General features: G+C 41.0%; 2 protein-coding genes and 1 long non-coding RNA gene across 4 annotated transcripts in view; 1 reads left to right on the top strand and 2 right to left on the bottom strand.

Annotated features, from left to right (window-relative positions):
• RIN3 (Ras and Rab interactor 3) overlaps positions 1 to 11,186 on the bottom strand; it is a 72,126-nt gene extending 60,940 nt beyond the window's left edge. The window contains exon 1 of the mRNA XM_087747550.1: positions 10,924 to 11,186. Coding sequence (XP_087603676.1) covers positions 10,924 to 10,970 — 47 coding nt within the window. The 5' untranslated portion in view covers positions 10,971 to 11,186. The remainder of the gene's footprint in view (positions 1 to 10,923) is intronic.
• LOC148056832 (uncharacterized) lies at positions 11,167 to 20,426 on the top strand. The gene is made up of 3 exons (XR_015702303.1): positions 11,167 to 11,199; positions 14,557 to 14,678; positions 19,227 to 20,426. It is a non-coding gene; the product is annotated as an uncharacterized LOC148056832 (long non-coding RNA).
• Positions 20,427 to 20,573: 147 nt separating this feature from the next.
• The window catches only part of SLC24A4 (solute carrier family 24 member 4), a 97,560-nt gene continuing 90,383 nt past the window's right edge, over positions 20,574 to 27,750 (bottom strand). For both annotated transcript variants that reach the window (XM_087747551.1, XM_087747552.1), the window contains exons 14-17: positions 26,266 to 26,380; positions 24,090 to 24,202; positions 23,381 to 23,446; positions 20,574 to 21,600 (exon numbers count right to left, since the gene is read on the bottom strand). In XM_087747551.1, coding sequence (XP_087603677.1) covers positions 21,448 to 21,600; positions 23,381 to 23,446; positions 24,090 to 24,202; positions 26,266 to 26,380 — 447 coding nt within the window. In that variant the 3' untranslated portion in view covers positions 20,574 to 21,447. The remainder of the gene's footprint in view (positions 21,601 to 23,380; positions 23,447 to 24,089; positions 24,203 to 26,265; positions 26,381 to 27,750) is intronic.

Here is a 27,750-nt window from a genome sequence, read left to right as displayed (position 1 = left end):
AAATTATTTGAAGCTGCATGATGTGTCAGAGCCAAAACCCTGAGCAAAATATTACGGGAAACATCACACTAGTTACAAAAAGCAATGGCTTTCCTCATCCTATGAGTGAATTTAGTGTAGACATACAAGATGCACAAGATATGAGGCACTAACCACACAGACTTGCATAAAGCTGAGCAGTCTTCCCGTCTTCTAAGAAATACCTGCAAATGCTCATCTCAGTCATGATTTGCAACTAGAAATAGCCATTTTGCCAAGGGAAATAAATCCATTGAACTTTCATCCTGCGGTATCTCAAGGAGCAGAGCACAGGCCTTCAGAGGTCCCCCCTCTAGTTAAGGTACCACGGAAAGGGTCTTCAAACCAGTCATTCAGTCACTGATCTGCAGACTTACTTACACACGAATATTCATATTTTGGGTAAGATTTCCTTCCGATGTCAGCGTGAATGCATTTCAATACATGGTGCTGCTAGTAAAAAAAAAAAAAAATCTAAATCTGTGAACCTACTCTTTGTCTGTCATCTTTAAGCCTTACTCCATCTATTTCATACTCATATTTAATTTTGATTAGGCATTGGAGAAATGTATTTATTTCTTGCTTTATGATCTGATAGGATCCCTGCCTGCATTCACACTGAGGCAAGGTTAGAGATTTGCCTTCCTGGGGGAAGGAGAGGAAGAAGAAAAAGTCTTGTTGGGATGTTTCAGGGATTTGGAAAGGTGGTGAAAGGTCATGGTCCCCCACCACAAGGATAAGAAAGGTGTTCTAGTCTGCCAAGCTAAGTTGAGCAACCTGCCTTGTGGGTGGGCATTGCCCTCATCACCCTGTGCTGGTGGGACAGCCTGGGGCCAAAGGACTGGGTAGTGGAGCAGTGTCAGAAACTGCTGTCAGAAATGTCCCTGCGGTGGCTGGGAGCTCAGCACATGGCTACGAAACCTGCCAAGTAGCAAGGCAAGTCTGTCAGCTCCCGCAGACCCAGCTAAACCATTGCTGGGACCTCAAGCTTGTTCATTTAACAGTGTTTACGGTCACTTGGTCACCAGAGCTATGATGTAAATAAATCATGAACCAAAGGCTGTGGGTTCACAGCAGTTTAAGACAATCCATAACACGGCTGCCTTGGTCATGTCCTCCCCAAAACAACAGTGCTGCACCCACCCCACCTCCAGGCTTCCATTGCTTCTCTGACCCTGGGGCAACCTGACTGAGGGGGCAGGAGGGTGGAAGAAGGTTTGTGCTGGACATAGCTCTCTGGCTTGGCTCGCCACTCAGCTTGGTGAGGCATGAACAAATATTTAACTTGGATTCAGCCCACTGGCACCAGTCATCCTGAATTACTCCCTGGAGCTTCTTCGTCTCCAGTGAGACCAGAGATCCTCACGGGTGCACAGGTTTCTAAAAGGGGCAAAACAATTAAACACCTAAAGTTAGGCCGGGTGAATCCAGGCTAGACCTAGATAGCTAGGGCTAATAGCAAAGGGAGATGCCAGAATGCCAGTCCAAGGGACTAACCCCCACCATCCATCCCTATCACAGGCTGCTCTTCACAGTGCCCCTCACGCAACCTCTACCACGGTTTCCCAGCCTAGAGGACCCATCCCTGCTGGGAGGGTAACAGAGTCACTTTCCCTTTTGGCTGGAAAGGTTACCAATGAGATCCAGTGTAAAACTAAGTAACTTCTAATCCTTAGAAAGGATTAGAATGGTAGTTCAGTGCAGAGTTACACCAAAACGTCCCATGTTACATATTTGTCCTCTGGACAGAAAGGAAAGTCATCCAAAGCCAAGCTCTTTCCTGTCTGCTGATTCAGCAGGAGAAGCTCTGAGCTTTGCCTGGTGTCTGTTTTTGTGTGGGGTATCAGGAGTGACAAATTCCTTGGAGAGAACTCAAGGGAAAAAAAAAGAGAGAGAGAAGAGAAAGAAAAATTCTTGGCAGGCAAGATGAAAGGCTGGGCCAGGTCCCAGGCAGTCATTTAGCCAAATATGTAGGACAACCTTCTTTTGCCTAGAAGTCTGCTAGCAATTTGCAGAACAGTGTTGCAGGTAGCCAGCAGAGCTGTCAGTCTCCAAACTCCACTATTTTTTTGTCTTTCTCTGTTGCCTTGGTGAATTTTCCCAAGCAGCACAAAATTTAATCCAGTTCACAAGGGGCTGCAGCTGCTTCCAGCTTTGCCCAAAGCTGCTTTTACAAGACAGAGGCTTGAAAAGACTGACTTTCTCCAGAGGGCCACAGGAGGGGTGTACCTGAGCTGCGCGGATTCCCCAGATTTGGCAAGGTTTTCCCAGCATCCAAAAGGTTGTATGTATTCCGTTAGTTTCAACAAAGCACTTGAAATTCCCCAACAATTCATTAGCATTGCAAAAGCAAATAGAAAGTACTAATTAATATGGGCAGGAGATAATTTCAAGCAGTAAGACAGGTCTTTCAACCCTACCAGGAACAGTGTTGATCCACAGACCCCAGCAAGTCACCTAGAGCAAACACCAGCAGCCCCAGCCTTTGCAGGACCACGATCTGAGCCAGACTTGCAGCCCTGCCTCAGAGAACAACTCTCAGGGTGTGGTTCCGTGCTCCTCCTAAGCCAGGGCAACGGCAGGATACTGCAGAAAGGGCAGTGCTCTGACCCCACTTACGCACACTCCCAACACTTCACTTTTGCTGCTTCTCTTGCTTCAGCTGTAGAGGCTGTGTAAACACTGAGGAAGCTGGTTCAGCTCTGTAATCCAGCAGGAAACTAATCCACCAAAAAGAAAAGGCTGAGAACTGGATTCTGAGCCTGGCATCACCCCAAACCTAAAGGATGGTCTGGGGCAAGGCCAGGGTTTAACTGCTTAACAAGGATCCAGGGGATTGGGCTACAAAGTAAGTGACTATAATCAAATCGGCTCCATGAGCTTGTGCCTCAGTTTCACTTCTTACAGTGGCAGTAGTAGACACTGCCTTCAACTGGTTGTTGGGAGGCTTAATATTTGTGAAACACCCAGAGATTCTCTCACACAAACAAGGGCTTTATATTAATCATACAATGTCATTAAGATTAGTGGAAACACCTTGTCCCTTTTAAAGGCACCAGTAATGCAGAAAGCAGAAATCCTTTACTCAGACATAAAAATACTCCCTGTTTAGCAGAAAGGTGATGGAAAGTCTGGGAAAGGCACACAGATACGCATGTGTATATTCATGTATTTGAAAAGAGCTGCATTCCATAGCACTCCCTGGCTCGTGTGCGTCTAATAGAACATCTATTTAGGAAATGTGACTAGCATAACCAGCTATGCGGTGCTCACATCTGCTAATCCTTTGCTGCTCAAGTAATCATCTTCACTTGCAAAAAGATTTATACTATTTTGGGTGCAGGCGAAAAGGAGCTAAGTGCTCCAAATCTCTTGCAGCTGATATCTTGAGGGAAGCATTGCCTTAACGTTCCCACTCCAGCAGGGTATAGTGAAGCAGGGATCTCATTTCTGGAGGTGGGTAGAACTACTTTAGATAGCTCACAGAGGTACAAAACGGACAGAGGAAAGGCTTGTGGCTACAATATTTACCATATTGGGTGACACTTGTAGCTTTATTATATTTGCACAGCTTAAATAGTGCTGCTTGCTTGACCACAGCTGCTTTGCAGTGCTGTTTTATCATGTACTTTCACACACATACACCCCCCCCCCCAAACTTCACAGTTAAAAAACACCGGCTGAAAGCTTGCCTTGCCTCTCTGAGAAGCAAGCACCTGACAGCCTGGGATGGATTCTGAACTCAGCCCCTCTCCAACTCTGGAGAGTTACTCCGGACTGACACCAGCACGTGGCTCCAACTCAGCCATGTGCATATTTGTGTTTTAGGGATTCCCTCTGTCAGGGGGGAGCATGGGGTTGGCACATGTGTTCCTACATTGTTAGAGCAGATCGTGGATGCCAAACAGAGTGGCGAAGGGAGAGCGGGGTGCCAAGGGTCTTTGCAGAAAATACAGCATAGACACGAGCAACTTTGTGTAACAGCCCCACGCCCCTCCCCAGCAGATGGGGTGCAACCATCACACAAGGACAACACTTCTCTACTCTGCAAACCAGCGGCAGCCCTCTCTGGCAGGGAAGTATAGAAATGGTTGGACAGCCAAGTTTTAACCCCTACAGATGCTGTACACCATTTTTTGCGCATAGTTCCTATGGATGCCCGGCTGCCTGTTCAGCTGCCTTCTCACTACTGTTTCTCTTTGTGCAGCTAGATCAATGCCAGAGCCTGGGTGTGCCCAGCACCCTTACATCTCCCACTTTACAGTATAGATGTGTCCTGCCCCTGTAACCATGAATTTCAGAGTACTCCATTGCTGGCTGGCTCTCCTAGAAGAGCTGCGCACCCTCATTCAAGTGGTATGCATGCAGGACAGGACTCAGTAATACGTTCTCCTCAAGTACTTTGCTCTTCAAATTCATGGGCAGCCCCTATTGATTTCACTCCACCAGTGCCATACTACGTCCCCTGCGGCCCATGGCTAGTAATTTTAGTAAACTGACATAGCTTTGAACAAGTCCTACAGCTCTGATAACATAGTCAATAACCCAGGCCATGCCCACCAGGGCTGTAAGGGCATTGCCTCCTCTCATGTAGCAAATTCTGGAGAAGAAAGCACCTTCATTAAATCTTTTATATACCACCTGTGCCCAAATTTTAAGAACGACATTTTCTCATACAGGCAGATGGGCTGGAATGATATTAGAATATTAATGTTTGGAGGTTTTTAGCATTATAAAATACCTAACAAGCACTCCAGACCCCTCCAGCTCAGATATAATGATCAACAAATATTCACAGTGGCAAAAAAATCATTTACCTGTCCGCACACAACCCCTAAAAGTTTGCAGAAATATAACTGGGGAAACAAGATTAGCAGAATTTTGATCTCTTCATCCTCAAATTAAATGTCCCACAGGAGCAAATTATTCTCCTAAAATAGACATAATTAATTGACCAGCAGAATTCCTGCTATAGATCTTGCAACTCTGAGAAACCGATGTATGTACCTCCTCTGAACAGAACAGTGGTTTTCAAACTCTTCTCTAAACATCAGTATCATCTTGCCTTTGCCATCTTAAAAACTCTTAACAAATTTCAATTAATCTATTCCTGTGTTGCTCTGGTGATTGTAGTGTTGCTACTGTTATTATTCATATCTGTGACAACTGTGGTACAGGGAGGGTAAGATCAACAAGCACGAGGTCTCAACTTTTTGGTTGATCTTTGAAAATAAAGCACCATTTACTTAGGTATCTATTTCTTTACTTATCTGTACTGCAATAGCATCCCCAATCCTCCTTAAGGATAAGGGCATGTTCAGTGCTGGAGGGGGCCCTCACCTCAGACTGGTTCAGTAATCCAGTGTGCAGCTGTGGCAAATGGATGTGGCTGCAGTGTCCCTGGGGAGAAATCCATGCACACTCCCACTGTCTTGGGGGCCAGCTCTGGTGTGAACTGCCAGCCAGTCAGAACCCCCTGGATGAAGAAGTTGGAGGAGGAGACAGGTGGATTTTGTGCTTGGTTACCAGAAAAGTGACTCTGTAGGGACCAGAGCCAGCTGTGAGAGGTCACAGGAGCTCCTTGGAGGGTGCATGTGGGCGGGTGGGTGGACAGAAGTTGAATTAAAGACAACTGAGTGGTTTAGTCTAGCTCCTACCTGGCTCTAGATGAGGATTTACTCTGGAGATTCCATTTTAGTTACTTATGGTGAAATACCTACCCAACACCACAGAAAAAATTAATCTCAAAATTAAGATTAGGAGGTAACCTACGACACAGGCTGAACTGCAGACCAGTGTCTGCTTAAGCAGACAGCTTAGACCAGTGCCTACTCTGAGATCCAAGAATTGCTAGTTAATTGCCTTTTTAGCATGACTTTGCATTAACTGCTCTGCTGGTTCTTGAAGGCCTTCTTAAATCTACTCTTCTGCAGTGAAACATAGTCTTCTTCCATTCTTGTTTTCTCCGTTTTGATCCATAACTATTCAGAAAGATAAATATGAAGTCTTTTTTTGGTAGTATGAATACTATTCAGAAAGATAAATCTGAAGTCTTTTTTTGGCAGCATGAATACTTCAAACCTACAGAATATTATGCTTTTTTTCTTTTTAATGACCAAACATCTCAGGTTTGTAACTATTCCTGCTTTAATTCTCAGAAGTGCCTTCCATGTAAGGCCCCAGATCAGTACAGTGATCTATGATGTAACTGCTGCTCTGAACACCAGGGCTGCCAAGACCGGGTCTATCCCAGCACACCCCACCCCCTTTGACTGCAGGACTACTCTGTACTGATGATAATATGACAAGAGGGATTATAATGTCTCCTTGGTCTTCCAGAGAACACGTGCTAAATGTGCTTTCCCCTGGTTCTTTCTAATTCTAAATCTCATAATGACTTCTTAAATACCTACATTCATTGTAATTCATTTGTAATTCCTCAAAAAGGGCAACCTAAACAATCACAAACATACATACACTCTTCCCTACACAGGGGGAATACCTTTCTGGTACAGCTGGGAAAGGGCAACAGTCTTCTGGGACATCACAGGGCCTTTGATGACCATACCTACCCTCTACTCACAGATCCATCTGCCCTAGAATTTGGTCAGTCATTCCATGCAGCTGCCTTTTTTTTTTAATTACCCTTCCAAAGAACTAATTATTTCTAATCCCAAATGCAAAAGCCCTCTTCCCTTCCAAAATTGTAATGGCTAAAGGTCTGTGATGGACAATATTTTGTCCTAGTTTCACTAAGACACTTTGGTTTCTGTGCTCTTTAGCAATCAAAGCAGGCAAGCATTTAAAACTCTGGGAAGTGAATCTTGCTGCATTGATTGGTTTCAGGTATTGGCTTTTATGTCTATTTTTCAGGTCATTTTAGAGATCCTTCTCAGTCTCACAAGCCTGTATTGTTGATCTCAGGGAAGCCGCCTATATTTATTGATGGACGAGTTAAAATATAGTCCTATTATCATTTGGAAAATGCTATAAAATAGACAATGCCTGAGATATCTGGACTACGTACACATGGTTTGATAAGGGGTGGAGCCGGCCCAAATTTGTGCCAAGCAATCCTCATAGCTACTCTCCAGGACACGCTGTTCTCCATGTATACCTGTACATACAGAGCAAGAGAGATGCATGTACGCATGTGCGTACATTTTTCAGCCTATGCTGCCTCTAGGTTTGAAAGTCAACAATACAAACCAGCATGTAGCCATTTAGGACAGGAAGTTAAAAGGTATATTTAGCTGAAACTCTAGTAGAAAGGAGATGAGCAGAATATCGCTTACGTTCGTATCCCCATTCCTGTGAACTGGTGTTCACAGTTCACACTGCAATGATGAGGCGTTCTCTACTCAAGGGCAATATTCCCAGTGTGGTCTAGCCTCTAGCAAACAAAGGGAGAGTTGCCTTCTGCGCTACCACCAGTATCACCGCACAACGTGCTCAAAGCATCTGCTAAGTTTGGCAAGTACTCACTTACCGAGAAGCACTGGAAAGATCACCTGACAAGTCAGTCTGGTTGCAAACATGCTTTTCTGTTAAATGAATTTCAGGAGATTTTATGTCTTCTCTCTGGATGCACCAAATTCACGTATCTTTGGAGAGCACCTCCTTCTTTGTATCATTACAGTAATATCCCAAACTTGGTGCAATGCATCTTGAGGACAGACATTTCCTTCCTGAGAAGCACCATCCCCCAGGACTGGAAAGTGTACTCCTTATCAAGAGCTTGACAGACAGCAGAGAGATTTGATGACACTGATTTGTCTCCAGTTGCCTGAACTGTCCCTTCCCCACTTAAACCTTGCATCTTACATGTTCTAAGTTGAGGTTTTCTCTGAGCAGTACTTTGCATTGGGTCCAAGACCTCCTGAGGCCAACAGGACTTGTTCCACTGATTCAAATAAGCTTAGATGAAGTCCTTTACAAAAGACAGCTCTTGAGGAGTTTTTAAAAAAGTGTTTTCTCAGTTCAAACCTGTAAATGTTGGTATTAGATTCATTTACCCCACTGCAGAGACAGACACATAGCCTGGGCAGAAGAGTCATTTGATAAGAAAGCTTTTGTGGCCAACAAGTATCTAAAAGCTCCCATTCCAGCAGAAGTCATGGGTTTGACAGGGAACCAAAGTGGTTCTCCGGTCTGCTACACAGGAGATCGGACTAGACAATCAAAACAGTTCCTTTGGAAGCTAAAATCTGCAAACCTATGAGAGTTGTTCAGTTTCCAGATTCCTCCAGTGCTTGATCTCTTATGTCTACATTCATCGCATGAAATCTGTCAACGGTGATGGTGATTTTTGTGCCAAAAAGACATTTCACCAAAAAGAGGCACAATCATTACTTCATTAGGCAGCCTGGTGCCCCAGAAATGAGAACCACTGTAACCCATCCCAGCTACCTGAACCAGCCATTATCCCAAAGGACTACTTAATATTTGCATATTATGTCTCTGTCTCAGCTCCTGTCTGCTCTCCTCATCATCTCCTCCATACATTTGCCAGATGTTGGAATGAAGGCATATACCTTTTCATGAAACCATGGTCACCAGGCTCAATCAGCTCACATTTCTCCAGATGGTTTGTGATCTCACCACTTATTAACGTTCCTAGGAGTTAGTTAGCCTGACTCTAGGTCAGAATTACTGATTAAATTTCCCTGTTTCTCTCCCAACCCATTTTGGAAGAATTTGACTAGATTGATTTCTATCCAGCCCCTAGCTATACTTCTCCCCACATTCCTCTCTGAGGAGCTACTAATTCTGGAGGCAGATTTCTCCCCGGTGTCTTTCTGCCATTTCAGAGGTGTAAGTCAGCAAAACCTCCTTATCAATTTGCTATATGCAGAATAGACCCTTCAATCATTACTAGGAAAGGATACATGGATACTTTCCAAGGTGCTAGGGTACTTTTATGACAATTTGCATTGTCATAGTTTCTGTGCATGTGAGTAAGCTTTCCCATTTAATTAACAACCTGAAGACTATGGTCAATGAAGGTGCAATCTGAGCAATTTCTCATGCAGTTTTTGTGCGCAGAATTTTAAAATCAGGTCCACATTCTCCATTGGCAGCTTGCCTTGTGTTACCATCTCTTTCGAAAGCTACCGATTTTATCTACACATACTTTGTGAAATTGGCACCTAATTCAATGTGACCATAGCAGGAAAGCAGCTAAACATCACTTAGACAGATTTCTAATTCTCTAATGTGTTGGAGGCCACAAGGTATGCATGCTGAAGTGCAATTTTGAGGATCTTCAGCAATATAGTGGCATGTAAACAGAGGGAGTTAAAACAGATCTTTTTAAATACCTAAGTTCCTTTTTATGAGTGAGAGATGAGATAGATTGAAAATAAAGACAATCAGTTAAGGAAATAAAAGGCCATTCTGTTAAATTGTTCAGATGCTCAAAAACTTATTAAGAACACATGCATCATGACCATTCATGCTTCAATATTCCTGCAACCACTTGATTTACAGTCCAAATCCAGGGTCTATGGGTTATTTACTTTCTCCTGCAACTCTAAACTGAAAGCAAACTTTTGCAAGCATGTGGCTCCTTTCAGAGAAGCTGAGAAAGAGATAAACAGTATAAATCTTCCAGTTTCTCAGTATTTAACTACCACAAATGCAAGGAATATCTGCAAAGTGCAAATTCTTTGGATTACCATCTACTAAGTTCCTCTTGCCAGTCTACAGGGATTGCATTCTTTCATTTTTTCCTTATGGCTGTGTGATCTTTGTCCCTCAGTGTTTAAGTGGAACTGAGGAATTGTACCTTGGAACAGGAGTGTCATTGTTCCACTTAATGTATTAACAACTGAACAAGGCAAAAGCAGTGACAGTTGTAATGCAGGTTTCCCCCTCTGCCCCCCGCACTCCATGTGCGTATTTGGCAACAGTGCTATGGTGAAACTACAGCACACTAGCCTGTCAGCAGCAATTTTATCCCCTTTTTGACTGAGTGTGCTCCAAGTCAAAGGGGACTGCCTTGCAGCACACTCAGTGACTGAAAATGCAAGTATCCCATATCGATCCACCTATACAACTTCTTCTACTACACCCATCACAGACACATCTGGGAGCTTTTATTTGTGGGAAACAGGCTGTCTAAGTGTGTCAGACAGATAAGAAACACTCTTAATATCTGGTATGATATGTTTTTCCAAGGCGGGTGACTGAAGATTTCCACAGCTATGTAATTTTCCCCTGATTGTTTTCAACAGGAAACAGAAACGCTCAGCTTCAGCATGGGCTTTATGATACAACGGAGCCTCGGGGGGATTCCAGCCTGATCCTGGAATCCCAGCAGCCGATTGTCCTCCCAATCAAAACCCATTTTCTCTCCCACTATGTTTTCCTGGGGCTCGATCCTGCAAGGTGCAGTGTCTGTTGGCCAGGAGCAAGGAAAGCCTGGAGTCTTTTCCTAACAGAAAGCACACCTGAAGTCTCCTGGGAGTCTGTGGACAGGGTTTGTGTGTACCTTAGCATGCTGGAGCTGGAGCAACCATCAGCTCACAGGGACAAGCCCTTATCCATTTCTCAGCATTTCAGCAGAAACAAAGCAAGCCTCCCAGAAAAGATTTGTCACGTTTCCAAAAGCACAGAACTCCCTTATTCTGTCCCTTGCCCTAAACTGCAGTGTGGAATTCATCCTTCTTTTCCCTAAATAGCGAAGATTCAAGCTAAATAAAGGTATTGCAGTCTGTTTTCAGCTGGAACGTGTTAGCTAAAGGAAATACTGTAAATTACAGTACAATCATGCCACACCATTGTGATAGTTTAGCTGACAACTTGGCAGGCAGCTCACAAATGCAGCCGAGAGCTCTTTGTTAAGTAGGAAAAGGAAAGCGACAGTTATTAAAAATGAGCAGTCACTAAAGATTCAGGACTTACCCTGAGTCATCCCTGGCTCCCTTGTCTCCTGCTGATGTTTTCATCATTACAGCAAACTTTAAGACACTTTCTGTTTCACAGTGGCTTTAGAGTTCCTTGGTAAAGAAAGCAATTCCTTTCCATCGCTGAGCAGAACCTCCACATCCTTAGGTTTTGCACTGAAGATGGTATTTCAAGGGCAGCAGGGGGAGGATGTTTAAAACCAGCTTCAGGCTCAGTAGGACGGGAGGGCAGAGGACTAAACAAGCACTGAAATGAAAGCGAACTACCAAGAAGGTCTGATTTTAGCCTCTCTTATTTCTACTTCCTGTATTTATGTGAACGGGGGATTTCAGGAAGAGGCAGTCTTTGGTGGTCAAGGGTGTGTGTGTGCATGCGTGCGTGTGTGTGTGTGTTATAAAGCCATATTTAGTAGCGAGGGCAGGTTAACCTTATTAAAAAGAAGGGCCTGAGACTATCAGCTTATTTGTTTCTCTAACTTAAATAAGGTTCGGGGGAAATTGTTTTCCAGACTACAGGTATATCAGGAGGCAACAGAGCATGGTGAACTTTGTAAAGGATTTTATAAGGCAGCAAAGCAGTAAGTCTCCGTCTGCAAATTCCTAAAGCATGTGTATTTCTATTGCTTGAGTAACTGGAACCAGATGGAGCTTGGAAACCTTTATATTTACACAGGACCTGAGAAAATGAAATGTCTAACACTGGCAGAGGACAGCTTCGCAAAAATCTTCCCAGTTAAAGCAAAAGCTAAATATAATGTTGTAAGACTGCTAGTAAATGAACAGCTATCCATGCTGTGAAGCTCCAGTCAGTCTCAGAGGACATTTGACCTGGAGTCACTTAAGTGGTTGTCCTGGTTTCAGCTGGGATAGAGTTAATTTTCTTCCTAGTAGCTGGTATAGTGCTGTGTTTTGGATTTAGTATGGGAGTAATGCTGATAACACACTGATGTTTTAGTTGTTGCTAAGTAGTGCTTAGACTAGTCAAGGACTTTTCAGCTTCCCATGCTCGGCCAGGTGCATTGAGCTGGGCATCAGTCAGCGGGTGGCAAGCAATTGTATAGTATATCACTTGCTTTGTATATTATTGTTGTACTGTCGACAGTGATCGAGTTGTGTTTTCTGTACTGGAAACCCAACTGAATATAGACCAGCTGTGGAGGCTGGGGACCGACAGATGTGCTGTTAGACAGGGCTGGTGGTACTCCTATTTGGCAGCCCTATCATTCTGGAAATATTTGACGTTAGGAGAATACATAATGGAAAAAATAAGGCAGAAGTATGAAGCAGAGGCAGAGAAACACAATTGTATGGAACAGAACGGGAGACAAAGGTAACTTTTTGCCCCTTTTATCTTTACAAGGAATTTCCCAGCTTTTTAGGAGTAAGTAGACTGTGCCATACAGTCCACAGCAGAAATGCAAATGCCAGGCAGCTGCCAGTGTATCAGCATGAAGGAAACCAGACCTCAGTGTAGAACACAGAGCCAGTTCTGCTGGCACTAAGCTAGGGAGAGTCAGAGGGACCTTTACGACCATCAAGTCACACCTTCCATGTACCACAAGACAAACTTTTCTCTGGGTTTTTTGATCAAGCCTGTAACTTCTGTTGACATCAGAAAATTTATCTTCCAGCTTTTAGAAGGATTTCTCTTGGAAAGTCAAAAAGCCTGACTGAAAGGCTGCATGATGGAAAATTCACCACCCTTCTACATAAGGTGTCTTAGTGCTTAATTGTTGATATTATTTAAATTCACATCTGGTTTTTTGCCTTGACTTGTCTAGTTTTAAATTTTCAGCTACTGTATCTCAGAATGTTCTTTTCTACTAAATTAAGCAGCTCCTTGCTCCAACTCATGTAGTCATTTTCAGACAACGATGAACTCACTCGATGAAGAATTTAGTCCTCTTAGACAAACTGGTTGGCTGAGATTCACTCATCCCTCACTGAAGGGTTGTCAGATTTCAGCTCGGAATCTGTTGGTTCTGGGCACAGAGGTCCAAGAAAAAACCACACTCTAGATGTGTTCACCAGCTGGGCACCTTTGAAATGCACCTTGGGTATTGGCATAAGAACAATCTCCTAGGTGCACCACACAAATTCAACTCTACACCAGGTTTTCCTTTCCCTCCACTGCAATTCAGCAGGGACCAGGCCCACTCAGAGTTTACCCTTGCTTTGCTGGAAAGTAAGTTTGCTGAGACAAAAAACTCTAAAGGTGTGCTGTTCTGCATGGACCTGCCCAGACGGGGGAAGTCTGTGTTCACACAAATATGCAGCCATCCTAGGCAAAGACCTAAGATTTTGCAAATGCATAAGATCAGTTTTCAGAGAGTGTTAGGCATCTCTGAAGATGTTGTTAGGGAAGAAGAAACAAAAGGACTATTAAAAAGACCCAGGAAAAAAATGGCAAAAATAGAGAATACAAAAATCCAGTATTGTGGTGCTATTTCAATTTCACACAGCTTGAGAGAAGCTCATTTTTTGTTTTTCTGTGAAATCTTTCACACAATTTGCAATTTAAAGAACGTAGAATTTCAGAAATTTGAAGTTTCAAAATTAGTTTTGTTAAAGATATTGGCCAAACTGCATGAAAAAATCTCATATTTTTCTACAAAATATTTAGTATTTCTGCAACATAGTTAAGTATTTCTGTAAAATATTTAAAATATGAAAATGAAGACAAATTTTAACGTAAGACATTTTGTCCGAGCTTTGCTGGGTGTTTTTTTAAGCCAGAGATTTGACAGGTTTGGAATGTGACACTGTTCTAGTATCAGGCTTTGGAAGTAAACAATTATGCAAAAGCTAAATGACAAAAAAATATCCAGTTACTGCAAAATGCTGCTTCTCTGTGATAGATCCAAGCCGAATGGGGGAATTCTTGTTTTTTCTAGGACTGATTCACACTTTCCATCTTAAGCCACAGCATGTTGCAGCCCTTTTTTGTATTTTTATGCAGCTGAGTTGGAAAGGTTTAAAAATGGCTTATGGGGGAAGCCCTTAATTGGGCTATAATAAAGTGCTTTCAGCATATGCACAGATTATAAGACAGTTCTGCTTTCCATACAGTAGGAAGCGGCTGCATCAATAATACAGCATAGGATAAGAGCCCACAGGAATTGTCATGCCTATTGTGTCACTAATCCATAGATTTTGTGCCTTTTATAGAGCCTATTACATAACAGATCATGATGGGTCATCATGCCAAACCTATGGGGGATTAAAAGAAGAGGTACTTTCCACATTCAGATTTTTATTTTTAAAAGTTAATTCTGTGTGTAAGAAGGAATCTTTTCCTTTCACCAGCTTAGAAAAAGTTAGCCTAGCATACACCAAAGAATGAACTCTTACGCAAAAGTCAAAGAATGCAGGATATCCCTTTTTTCCACTTCACTAGGACTCTTCTGTAGATACACAAAAACCACAGTGGCTAATGACAGGTTTATACAGCAACAGGGATTCCAAAAGCATGCATTGTGGTTACGAAAAATAAGGTCAAGCTTTGTTTTAACTTGCATCTCCTGGTAGTAAACTGGCTAGGAGTATTCATGAGAAGACTCTTGTCTAATGAAATTGTTAACACACCAGCACATGAGACAAAGTTAACTCTTAGTTCCTCTTTTTTTCCAAGACCTGCATTTAAAAGCTTTTTGTCAGCCCAGAACAGACTGTACCAGAGACTATGTACATATACCAGAAGTCATCATAGACCCTGAGGTGGACTACAGGGATGCTGGAGATGGGCAATCAAGGGTAAGAGGGATTACTCCTTCTCTTCACAGTATCTCCAGAGCCTAGGTAACTGGGAAAGGAAAGTAGTACTGTGCGGCTTTTGGACCTTGCTTCCATCCCCTCTAGTCAGCACCCAGTACTCAGTGTGAACCTGCTGGATACCACTATACCAGAGGACGAAGCCGCCAAAATACTCTTGTTTCTGAGACTGCCATAATTGCTTCTGGATCAGTGCCTCAGTACAGCAACCGTGTTCTCAGCAAATCACACATTTCTAGTCCCAAAAGAGCAAATTGTGTGCTTTAGAATTGCTGCAAATCAAACTGATACACTTAACTCACCCCAAATAACCGCTTGATCCAGGTGAATAGATGGAATAGATGAAAATGTGGGCCTTCTGTCATGCAGTTCAGCAGGGTCCAGATTTCACCAAGAAAGTGCAGGCTGGGTCCTGAAATTTTAGATTTTCAACAATAAATATGAGAATGTTTCACATGTTCTCATCATCTGAGAAAAAACTGGCAAACACCCTAATTGTTTATATAATTTATTGATAGTGTACATATTTTTATATAGTGCATTACAATACTGACTGCTATGATCTTTTATAAATGCTGAATTAACTATTTTTTAAAATTTTCACAACAAAAATAATCAAATATCATGCCAACATTTTGTAACAAATTATCACATTAAATCCATTTGGATTTCATGACATATTTATCTGTACAAAGGACCCCATATCACAGAGCATTCACAGTGCATAAGGTCACAGTCATTGAAAAAATAAATAACATGATAAATAGATTTCTGTTATTTACAGTTTACAAACCCATCCCTTTCTGTTTTCAAAGTAAGCAGTTCTAGAAAGTTTTAATAATATTTAAAGAGGTATTGCACCTCCTAAAGGTGCACTGCAAATGCCTGCAAGTATGAAAACACAGGGAATTTTAAAAGGTTCAGAAGTTATTTCAGTGATCATAAACGATTTCAAATACTTTCTTGCAATGGAGGAGATAGTGGGAGCCAAATTCTACTCTCAGTTCCACTGATACAAATTTGTGCCGACTACCCGGGCATTAATGAGCACTGGCACTACTCCCAAGCATGTGAAGGCAAGAATTTGGTCATAACTTTGCTGCAGAGTTCCAGCCATTTGAAACATAGATGCTGCTGGGGAAGCAGATTTGCAAGTGTTCTTTGCATACACAACTGGTATATGAATGAAGACCATAACCTTGCTGTAAAAACCCTCTGAAGGAAGCATCTCAGTTGGTATTAGTCTTTCTAGAGATTATACCTGTCTGGTTTTGATATATTCTGATACCTTTAGCTTTTGTCACAATTCCCTATTGCTATACATCAACCTTTGTATTTGTCTTTCAAGTTTACCAAGATCATCTCAGTGTGAAGATGGCAATGATCACTCACATTCTCTGTGCAAGTAAAAAAGAAATATAAATGGAATTAAATTCAAACTGGTAATTCTTGTAAGAAAATATCCAAATGGCATTAGTTTCCCATAATCATTCCTTTGTTTCAGACAGTGCACTGTATGTCAGAAGCATGGCAGCACGCAGAACAACATGATGTACAAATTGCCACAATCACTACACATCTCAGCCTGTGGAGAAGGAGCTACATGTATCTCACATTTCAGAACAGGGATGTATAGGATTTCACAGCTTTCTCAGGGAAGAAAATATTAGGACCCCACACAGGGGGAAATGTGAGAAAAGTGTATGCTCAAGTTATTCAAAAGGAGGCTTTTAAACATGTACACAGTAGGTCCGAACCTGGAATGCACATGTCAGTTGAACGACATTCTTCTCTTCAGCAGAACATTCATCACTTGCATACAGAGTTTTCAAAATGGTTCAAGGGAAAAATAAAGGGTTTGGTACAGAATTTCTGGAACTAAATGCTGTCATTTACCTGTGTAACCATCATATAACTCTCACTACCCAACAAAATGAAAAATCTGGAGCTCAGACTCAAAGAAATAGAAAGGAAATTGTGTAGTAAATGCATGAGCTGCGGAGATTTTCTTCTGAGTGATTAAACACAAATAACTGAGAGATCTGAGGCTTGCAATGACAGAACATTATGCTCAAAGGCGATGCATTTCAATTAGGAAGATTCTTTGGTTTCACTTGGCTATCAGTGTTATTTTAGTGTCTGTTTTATATTATATTAGGTCTGATCTTTCCTTGGCATGAATAATCAGGCAGTATTTACACAGCTTAAAGCACTCTACCAAAACCATCTAACTGTACGATGCAAATAAATGGCATTACAATTGCAAGAAATCCAAGAAAGGAAGACAACAAACTCATGAGGGATTTGTGCAACTAGAGCAAACACATAATAGAAACAAGTGTGTGTAATTAAAGCACAGTCACAAAGGAAATCAAAGACAGAATAAAATCTTCTCTATAATTGCTAAGTATTAGACTAGCAAAGACCTTTTCCATTTGTTTATATGTTGACAGAATGTTTACAAATATAATCTAAACCCAGAAACTAATTATGTTTGTTACAGCTGCAGCAAGCATATAAAAATAAAATAAAATTGGCACGCCAATAACTGAGCCAGGAGAAAGATGGTTGACTATGCTGTACCTGTTGGGAAGACTTAAGGTGTTCTTCTAGGCTAGACTTCAGCCCAGAAAGCAGCCCTTAGATCATCAAATAGTCATTAAGATAACCATAACTGTAGTTTTTTAGATTTAGACATGGAGATCCTAAGCCTGAAATCTTTACTTGGGCAATACTTTATAATGCAGTACAATTGTTATGGTAAATAAATGGAATCAAACACTGCTGAACTCAACGGAAACACTCCCACTTGCTCACTACAGACAGGACTGCACCCTGTGGGTCTACGTGGCACTGTGCTACTCCAGTGGAACTGCAGTGGAAACGAGCTCCTAAAAGCTCTCCTTGGCCAACTGTAATTCAGTTTTGATCCTGCTTGTACACCAGGGCAGATGTACAGTTTTGAAGTCTGAGACAAGGAACCAGTTCTCTTATTTACAAGAGTGGAAATCCAAAGTGGTATCAGCAGAGCAGAAGTCCACACATTCTGGCCAAACCTTTTAATTTGAGACGGAAATAAAATCTTTAGACTACAAAACCAATAAAATATGAAAAGATCTGAATATGATAGAAAACCCAGAAGCCATGCTCTGCTATCATCTTAGGACACAATCCAGCAAGGCACTTGGATAAATGTGTAGCTTTACACATGGAATCAATCCTACTGAAGTTAAGCTTTGCTGGATATGGGATATCTTTTTCTGAGTTGTATTACTTTTCAGTGTTAGTATGCTGGCAATTTTCAGATCACAGCAACAGTTTTCCCTCTCACATCCACCAGCTTTCTTTTCACTCTTGAGCTGAACATTAACTTACACAACATTGTCACATACATTCCAAACTCAGACAGCTAACTTTTGCAATGGTTAGTACAACAAAAAGGCTACAAAATTTTACAGACACAATCTGAACTGCTGCAATATAGAACTGTACTAACTGCAGAGGGCCAAGCACAAATCACTCCTTTTCTTGATTGGAAAATGGCAAAATTTATAGTGGTTTCCTGACCACATGAGCAAATTATTTTTTTTCTGCATACACGTGAAAGGCACTAGTCCACTATTACTCAGCAATAGCCTCCTGAATTACTGATACATTCTGATGTGGGCTTATCTGACATACAACAATATGTCAATCAGATCTTTCTTGGGCCATTCAGTTTATCTGCATGGCTTGGTCTATAACTGCCATCTTTATTTATTTTAGCGTATGGATAACAAATACATAGGTACTCTTTAAACTACTTCATATGATTATGTGTCATCAATGCCCTGATAGAGCATCTAATAATTCTTTGGCAAACAATGCATCCCTGGTCATGTGGTGGTGCCAGAGGATAATCCTACTAATGTTATTTATAATGATAAGCATGGCATGATACCTGTCTCATAGCAGAAGATGCATATGAGACCACCTCATGAAATGCAACATTAGAATGCAATATAAATTGTCCTGAACTGGGTCTGTGTTTTAGGGAGGGCTATAGATGACAGGACCAGCCATGCAATTTAAGGTCAGCATTACCTTCTGAGACCCTTGCTACAACAGAACACTCTGGTTTTCTGGAGCAGGTGATATTCAGTTTAGGCAGAATAATTCTAAACGATGTCTGAAGGATTCATGGCATTAGCAAACACAATTTCATGCATATTTGGACATATTAGCTACAGAACAAATTGGTGCCCCTAGTCTTCTAAAGTTGCCTGGCTCAGAAATATGAAGGTACAGTACAATTTGCTAGGTCTGGCACTGTAAACATTGATGCCCTCATCACTGTCAACTCAGCTGATGACTAGGCATTCAAAACTAGATTTTGGAACCACTCTTCTGTAGCGTAAAGACATCTGAGCTGCCTGAACTGTGCACAGAAGAGCAAATGTTTGCTTGGAGATAGCTAGTTCTCCAAGCCCACCCCACAGCAGAACATAGGAAAAAAAAAATTTACTCAGCCTCTCTCTCTGCTCCTTTCAGCCTCATTATCTAAGCCATCACAAGATTTTTCAGCAGCCAACTGTCCTCCTGAAAAGATAGCAGGGAAGAGAGTAAGACTAGACAGGGATGCTCCTACAGTGGCGCAGCAGTATGCTGCATCTTCACAGCCTTTCTGCAACAGAAGACTCATAAAGATGAACATGAATTCCATCTCCTCACCTTTACACTGCAGCAAAAATGCCTTGAATGCCTGGAAATGGGGTCACCAGCATACTTCAGATCAAACGTGCTTACTGTCATGCTTGCCTGTTCAATAAAGCATTGTAATAATGCTGTATTTGTTGCCATCTTTAGGACTGGCTAGTTTAACTACATAACTACTTAATTAAGGTGAAAAACCCTAAATGGATACTAATACTGACATTTGTAACAAAGTGTAAAGCAAATAACAAATACGTTGCTCTTTTTTCCTTAGGATTACATTGAAAGGATCAAATTCCTAAAAAAATTCAACAGCAGAATACACTCCTTAATTCGTACCAAAATAATTTTAAAAATAGCCTTAATTGTAAACACATTGCCTGGTGTAAACAGTATTCTGCATGTGAGCTGGCTAAACAGAATTATTTGTCATATATGTTCCATCATAGGGAACTTTCTGATTTAGTGCTTATTTGCTAAGGTTTTATAGTATGTTCTCACTGACACAATAATGGGATTTTTTATATATAGCCTTAAGTGCAAAATATTAATATATTTAAAAATGCATCAACTGTAGGTTGGTAGATTTGTTTTGGTTTATAAACATTAAAAAATTAAAAGAATCTATGTATAAAGTTAACTGTGCTTCTTTAGAAACTTTATGTGATCATTCACATACAGCTTTAAAATATTTTTAAAGTTTAGTAGCAATTCAAAATATGCTGTCTCAGTGATTTGCAATCATATGACTGCTACAATGTGGAATGTTACCCATTATTTTTAGTACTCTGGGCCAGATCTTGCTGTCAATTACATCCAGAGTAATTCCTTGTATCAGATTTATGCTGGTGGAAAGGATACAAAAACTTGGCTTCTACTGGGGGTTAAAAAGAAGTATATCATGCTTCAACACTTGCATGCAATCAAATCAAGGACCATATTCTTTTAACAGACTTGCTTTTGTCTAGGTGTTTCTTATCTGCACTGCTCAGTGTCAGATGCTCATCTTCATTAAGCTTCTGGGAATAAATAAAAAATGGAGAATACATCAGCTTCTTGACTGATGAAATAAGCTTCTTCCCCCCACCAATAAAATCAAATCATAATCAGGGTGGGTTTTGTTGTCAGAAAGTCTGGATTATGTTCAGATACTACTCTCAGCTGATTAGAATAACTGATAGTTACTGAGCACCCAGTTATATTTTATTTGTTTAGTTTCTTCTAAATTTACACAATGGGCTTACAAGGGCCAATGCAAAGTTTTTCTTGTGGTGTAATATTCCACAAATGTTAGTTTATATTTATGTATAAAGCATTCCTCATTAATGGTAAAACATATTTTTCAAGTATGACTTCCTGCATGTACTTCTCTTCTTCAATATGCAGATACTCTTGACTTTTAGTGTGCATCATCACAAGTGATACAACATACAACCATTTCCTCTTCTTTCTCTGCCACATTGTTCATGTTCATTGACAAGAGTGATAAATATTCAACACTGCCATCAAAAACTGTCAGTGCAGTTCCTCTATAAGCAGAGCACTTGAAGGGGGAAATGATGTCCTCAACAGTGCATGCCATGATATGTGCCTTGGACTTTCTGGTCCTGTAGTTGAGATATTTTGACTGAGCCAAGAAAAGTTCCGAACTTGCCTCTTGTTCTTCCATGGAAAGTAAATGTCAAAACCAGAAGAACTATAAAGATATTTCTCCCATCCTCTTGCTAACCTTGGTGGTGGTGGTTGATTGTCTGCAAAAGGAGAATGAAAACCACAACAGAATGTCCCAGAAATGGGTCATTTTAGAGTTCTGCATAAGATCCACACAGCTTTATGACTGAGCAGCAATATCCAAAGAGGAGGAAAATGCTTTGGTTGCCTTGAGCTAGCATGTTAAAAGAAAGGTGTGCTTTCCTTCCACCCAGGTAAAAGTGCTTGTTAGCTGATGAAGCAGGAACAACACTCAAATTACTGATGGAAAGAAGGTAGAAATGTGAAATGCCTCCTGTCATTTACAGCACATGTAATCAGAAGAATTTCAGTCTCTCCTTGTTGTGGTCTAAAGTTCTTCTCGGCACATAGGGAAGTTGACAAAGGTGAAGACATTAAACTCTATCAATATAGAGAAACACAGGAAAACAGCATAAAGAAACAACACGTAGATGCCTAATTTCCTGTCAAGCTTCCACTTATTTACATGGATTCCAAACACCTGCAAGCAAACAAAGTGTTTGTTAATTAAGCCCCAAAGGAGACTTTTGGAAACAACCATTATAAGCTAAAAATGAGAGTCTTTTGAATTAGAGATTCTGAATGAAGATAAAGATATATTCTCAGTATTTTATAGACCAAAAAGGCAACGTATGTTTTCCTGATCAAGGAAAGGAACCCCAAACTAAGAACTCAAACTCTGGCCTGACTCGCAGCTGTCCTAAGATCCTTTTACAAAATATTAAATGAACCCACTTTAAGGCCTCTTCACAAGTTCTTCATGTAACTGAGGAACAGGCCCCTAGGTGCTTGGTGTCAGTCTGTGGTGCATTTTCAGTACATGGGGCACATTCTAGTCAGGCAGCACTCATTCATTGATTCAGTATGAACTAAAGGAATGCACTGAACTACATGAATGCCTCTCCTTCCAGTGTTCCCCTACAGATCCTTTATGTCCCAGTAGTACACCAGCACCTAATGTTCATTCTTTCAACAGCTTCAGAAGAGGTGCTTTCTTTGATGTTTTGCTCAGCTCCAGAACTAAGGGGAGTTACAAGTTACAGGTAGCAAAGCAATGAAGCCCTCACAAAGGCATCTATTTTCAATGGTGTTGAGTGCCTCTGAATTATTATTTATTTTGCTCAAAAGTCTCCACTGAGTTTTGCTGGGAGGGTCTGTGCAAATCAGGGTATCCAGCAGAACAAATGAGACAATAACAAATGCTTCGAACTCAGGTGATACGGCTTCTGCTATGAAAAGAATCTTTTCAGAAAAGCATGAACAGGTAGCATAGTAACACGTCTCCATAATCCTCCCATTTTTTCCCAAAGTGCTGATTACCAATTTGCATGCAGCAACATCACATACAAATGGGAACAGAACGTCTTTGCTGTTTCACAGACACTGTGCAGTATGGCAGAACCAGGGATAAGAAAAGAAAAGAATAAGCTCCCACGGCTTATGTATCAGATGCATTAGGAAGTTAGCGGCAGAGTGAACAGCTCTGGTCATTCTATCACTTAAGTCATGCACAGGTGATGTGGAGTTTTGTAAGACCTAGTCATGCAACAATGTGAAATCTCCAGTGATGATCCCCTCCTCTACAGAGCCTCTACAGAACCTCCATAGGCAATCAGTGAAAGATGTTAGTATAAGTGGATATTTTTATACCTTTGGTATTTGATTCTTCCCACAGAGGGTTCCCTGGGAGTCAGCAGGAGCAGACCTTAAGTACCAGCAAAACTGACTTTTGAAACAGAATTATTATTTCACCTTAACAAGGCATGTGTTACAAGGGTAAGTGTCTTATGCTGAGTGACATTTAGCATGCCTGTTCCAAGTCCTGAGGTTCACAGTCCTCACAGACTAGTCTTCATTAAGGGTTTTGGCTACAGCACTTGTTTAGTCCAGGTTGGTTTTGGAAATCAGAGACAAGGGCGAAGGGTGATGAAGCATACCTGGGCCTTGTCCCAACATAAAGTAGAGACAGGCCTGGGGTATGCAGCTGGACACAGGCGCACAGAAGTATTACTGGATCCCACAATTTCAACACTGCCACTGAAATCAATGGGACCTACATGTATCCAGCATCTCTTGCACCAAACGTCAGATTTCAGTCCTCACTGAGGACAACGGTAGCTCTTCAACTCATAGTATTGCTAGAAGAATGATACTTTACAAGAATCAATGCTTCAGGGATAATAAGTATTTCTATTCCGTAACATGTAAATACCTAGTAAGTATTTTGCAACTGGAATACTTGGGGACACTCAAATACTTACAGTAAGTGCCACTGATCCTAGCAAAAGTGCAACTGAATAGACCAGTCCTTTGCTGTTTATCTTAACCTGTGGGAATTAGAGAAGAGACCTTTAAAATGCTCAGCATATAATAACCGTGCTTTGGAGATCAGAAATCGATTTACTGATTTATGGTCCACCTTCTGTTTTGAATAGTGACTGACTTACTTACGCATTTTAAGCTATGCAAATCCACGACAAATTTATCAAAATGAAGAACAGGAAGAGTAAGGAATCAAAACAAATGTATAAGTAACTCCACCTCCATAAAAAAAAATCAGCATTTATAATGGATTTTATGTTAAAAGATCCTCATGAGAGAGAGATATGCTGTTATTCTCATCTTACAGACAAAAATAGGGAGACAGGTACAAGGACACAGAGAGGTGTGCTTGAAGCTGTGTAGTGAGAAAATGACAGAGCCATGAACAGATATCCATGGCGCTATTTTTCTGCTATACAGTATAATGTACTCCAGTTGACAAAAGCGGAATTAATTGTGGCTAGTGGAAGAAGAATTACTTCCTTAACTCCTGGTTCCTTGGCAAAGAAATAACACCTTATTTAGGAACCAATAACATGCTCAGCAGGTTGTTGGGTTTTTTAAAACTTTATTTGCATGCTTTCTTTTTAGGATATTTTTTTAAAATAGACAAAAAGAACAAATTAAAGATTTGCTAAGTGTACATACAGTTGATCCACAATCAATCGCCATGGTCTGCAAACCCCATGGAACGCCAAGGCCCACCAGAATGTCAAAGACATTGCTCCCTATTGTGTTGGATACTGCCATGTCACCGAGGCCTGCAGAGAGAAAAAAAAAAAAAGTCTTGGGTAAAAACAAAGTATAGGACCATTACTCTGTGTACTAGAGGAAACTAAAGAGGAATGATCTGCATTGATCCAAGCCCCCTTGGAGTGGCCAGAGTATCTGACATAGGGAGCCTTTACTGGGTGTGTAGTATCTATTCAGCATGCAAGTCCAATGCCAATTAAAAAAACAAGTCTTGTTCTACGTAGTCTGCAGCCACAGGGAACCTGGAGATTATGTGCTGGATTTAGTATGTAGACACGTGGCCTTTATCTCATGTGAATGATGAAAAGTGATCCTGAAAAGAACCCAAGCAGATGGTAGTCAAAGATATTAAGCACTTCTGTGGGGCTTAATCAGCAATGATTTCACTTCAGGAACAATAAAATGCTACAGGAAAGCAAAAGAAGAGTGAATGGTGGTGAAGTCCCTAGGCATTACTCAAAATCTACTCCCAATGCTCATCAGTGGCTGGCATCTCATTCTGCACCAATGTCAATGGATGTGAGGAAGGCAGAATTCGTCTCTGCCCCTGCTAATTTCCCCTGGGCACTGGCCTAACTATTGAATCACTTCCACAAAGTGAATACTGGAAAGGAAGAGGAACTCTGACATAAATGGGATGTCCCACGAATAATTTGAGAGTACACAGAGTGGAGACAGACACTACCACACCATAAGTACAGTATCTTCTTGCAGGAAGCTGCTGAGAGAAAAGTGATGCTTTGGATCCATATTATGGCAGTGTCCATCCCTACTTTTTAGATATTTGTCTGCAATCTGTCAGTAAACATTCCTCTTGAATCCAAGTAGCGCAAAGTCCCTGTACTGCCTTTGAGAGAATAGGGCTGCTTTTTGCCAAGCTAGTGCTTACGTTCACTTTCAGAGGAAACAATCCCTACAGTAGTTTTTCCTAATACTAAAGAAGAAGTAATCTAAAGAAGCAGTCTGTTCATTTAAAAATGTAACATGTTTTCCTTCTGTGCTTGCAAAAATCTGCTCACTTTAATACTACATATGGAAAACTAATTTAGTAGGAAGGTGGTTCCATAAGAACCCCAAATACTTTTTTGTACTGCTTTTTGCAAGATTTTCCTGCACACAACAAATGATACAACCTGGATAATGAAATATTTTAAATATATAATTCTTTTCAATCAAGCAACATTTAACAGCACTACTCCTATCTCAAACTACAAAGGTGGAGCTTTTGAGTACTCAATTTATCACTTCAGAACCCTTGTTGTTTGCCCAATGATGTGTGTTGGAGATCTCATTATCTAGAAAAAAAAGACTACGGGAATTGAAATAGTGGAAAACAATACAATTAGGACCTTTTCTTATTCTACTGCAGTACAGGAGATCACACTGTCAGGTTTAATGTTTTTCAACAACAGGAAAGGATGTGGCTACAGGTATTTCTCAAGTAAAAAAGGAAATGTAAAGAACCTTAATCAAAACTTAAAGATACATGAGAAAGCCTTTGACAATTTCAATTGGAAAGCTGATGAGGACATAGCTGAAATTTATCTAAAACCCTTTCCAGTGTGGCTATTCATATGTCCCAATGGGAAAGAGGTCTGCATTTGGATGAGACGTATGCCTGGAGCAACATCACTTCTGCCAGATCCTCTTAAAACAATTCACTTCCCTGGGTTTGAGAGGTCTTCTAGAAATCAGTACAAGTTTTACATGGACAAGTGCTGGTCAGCATATGTTCTTTGATGTAGTTTTTAATAGCTGATATTCCAGTTTTGTCTACTACTTTTATCTTTTTACCCTGACTGATACATACCATGCATGGGATATCTGAGTGTTGAATGACCTTCTAGAATGCTAGGGTGTGCCCAGTCCCCATAAGCAAAAGATAACAGGACAGGGATTATTTTTTTGGTTCACAATAATTAGCAAAGTATTTTGGCTTTTAACGAGGCCCTGAAACAGTAAAAAGAAAAGAAAAAAAGAATAAAATTGCATTGAGAATTTGTGTGTATGGAGGAAGCAAATCACAGAGCATGTATGTAAGATTGCAGTTATGCTTCAGCAGACACAGTACCTTGTCTTGCTACTATTAAGCTGGCCATGCAGTCTGGGACGCTTGTTCCTGCAGCTAGGAAAGTAATGCCCATGATCACATCTGGTATCCCAAGGGTGTATCCAACCACAGTCACCTGAACAGTGAGGAAAATAAATTAACCTATCATATTTGGAAAGTCTCCTCATTCCAGTACAGTTGTAGGCATATTCTTAACTTTGACTTCTGGTGTGGACGCTAACAGGATCAGACTCAGGATAATTATCCATGTGTGCAAATTAAATAATTGTGGACTAACCAGCCTCAAACCAACCCTGTGAAAAGGAAAACTACTTTGGGTCATATTATTTACCATTTCATGAGCGAACAAAAAGCTCCATTTTCTGTACTTCTAACAGGACATACTGATCTTTTAAGGAGGAGCACAGACATAATCCAACCTGTGGGGTTTTATTCCCAAGAATGGCAAGATTCTCACTGGTTCTATTCTCAGAAGGACTGCAACCAATTTATATTGTGATACAGGGGCAGAGATATAAAGAACTTATTTTATCCCAACACGTGAAGAAGGAACTAGTTTCTTGTGTGACTTCTGATATAATCCCAAGGTGAGAAAGTCTGGTTATACTGTCCCCTGAGAGTCCAGATGCAGCTTTAAAAGAGCTTAGGGAATGGCTGAAGCTTGTAGTGGAGCTCTTGGAAAGGACAGGGAACTGTATTTAGCTGGAACATCTGAAAAAGGCTGAAAAAGCGTCAAGAAAAAAGGCTGAACAGGCAGCTGAAAAGGAAATAGCCTTGTGAGAGTGAGAAGACTGAATCAGGGACAGGCAGCTGCTTCCCTGCTGAGACTGATAAGGGTGGAAGTCTTTAAGGCTCTGTGTTGTTTTCTTGAAACAGTTTGCCAGGCTCTTACATGAGGAAAACTGGACCCTTTGCCAAAGAAAAGGTGTATTTTAGGAACCCGCTCACAAACCTTATTCTCAGGGGCAAGCTGTGGCTCAGAAATAGGAGTGGGGCATGATTCTCCTGCTGCAAGTGGTAACGGGGTATTCAGGTCTGGCTGCCTCTTAAAATAAGCTGTGCTGCAGCCTTCATGAGCCCATCTCTCATTTGTGAAGGGGCTATCTACAAATGGAACCAAGGTACAGAGCGTGGCCTTGCAAAGGACAGACGGTATGAAATGAATGTGTGGCTTTGGCACCATTATGCCAGGCAGAATGAGTGGCTGCCATATGAATTTCTCCAACACAATCTACATTAAGAGAAAAGAGGATTACTTTAAAATGCAAAACTTATATAGAAAGTTGCAAAAAGTATATAGAAAACACAGTCTTCCATGAGAGGAAACATAAATATAAGGAAGTTCGCAAACACCTGACACATTTGTGGAAGGTAGAGATGTTCTCTACCCAAAAAAGATTTTGCAGGTAAGAAGCTCATGAACAAAAATTCTTCCATATGCATGACTAGAAGAGTGTGTGTGTATATATATATATATGACTATGA

The sequence above is a fragment of the Nipponia nippon genome, unplaced genomic scaffold (genome assembly GCF_047370975.1).
Source record: "Nipponia nippon isolate SJK-2023a ecotype South Korea unplaced genomic scaffold, ASM4737097v1 scaffold_11, whole genome shotgun sequence".
In the NCBI taxonomy this organism is placed as follows: domain Eukaryota; kingdom Metazoa; phylum Chordata; class Aves; order Pelecaniformes; family Threskiornithidae; genus Nipponia; species Nipponia nippon.
Note: the sequence above shows the minus strand (reverse complement) of the source record. Positions and strands in the feature narration are given on the sequence as shown.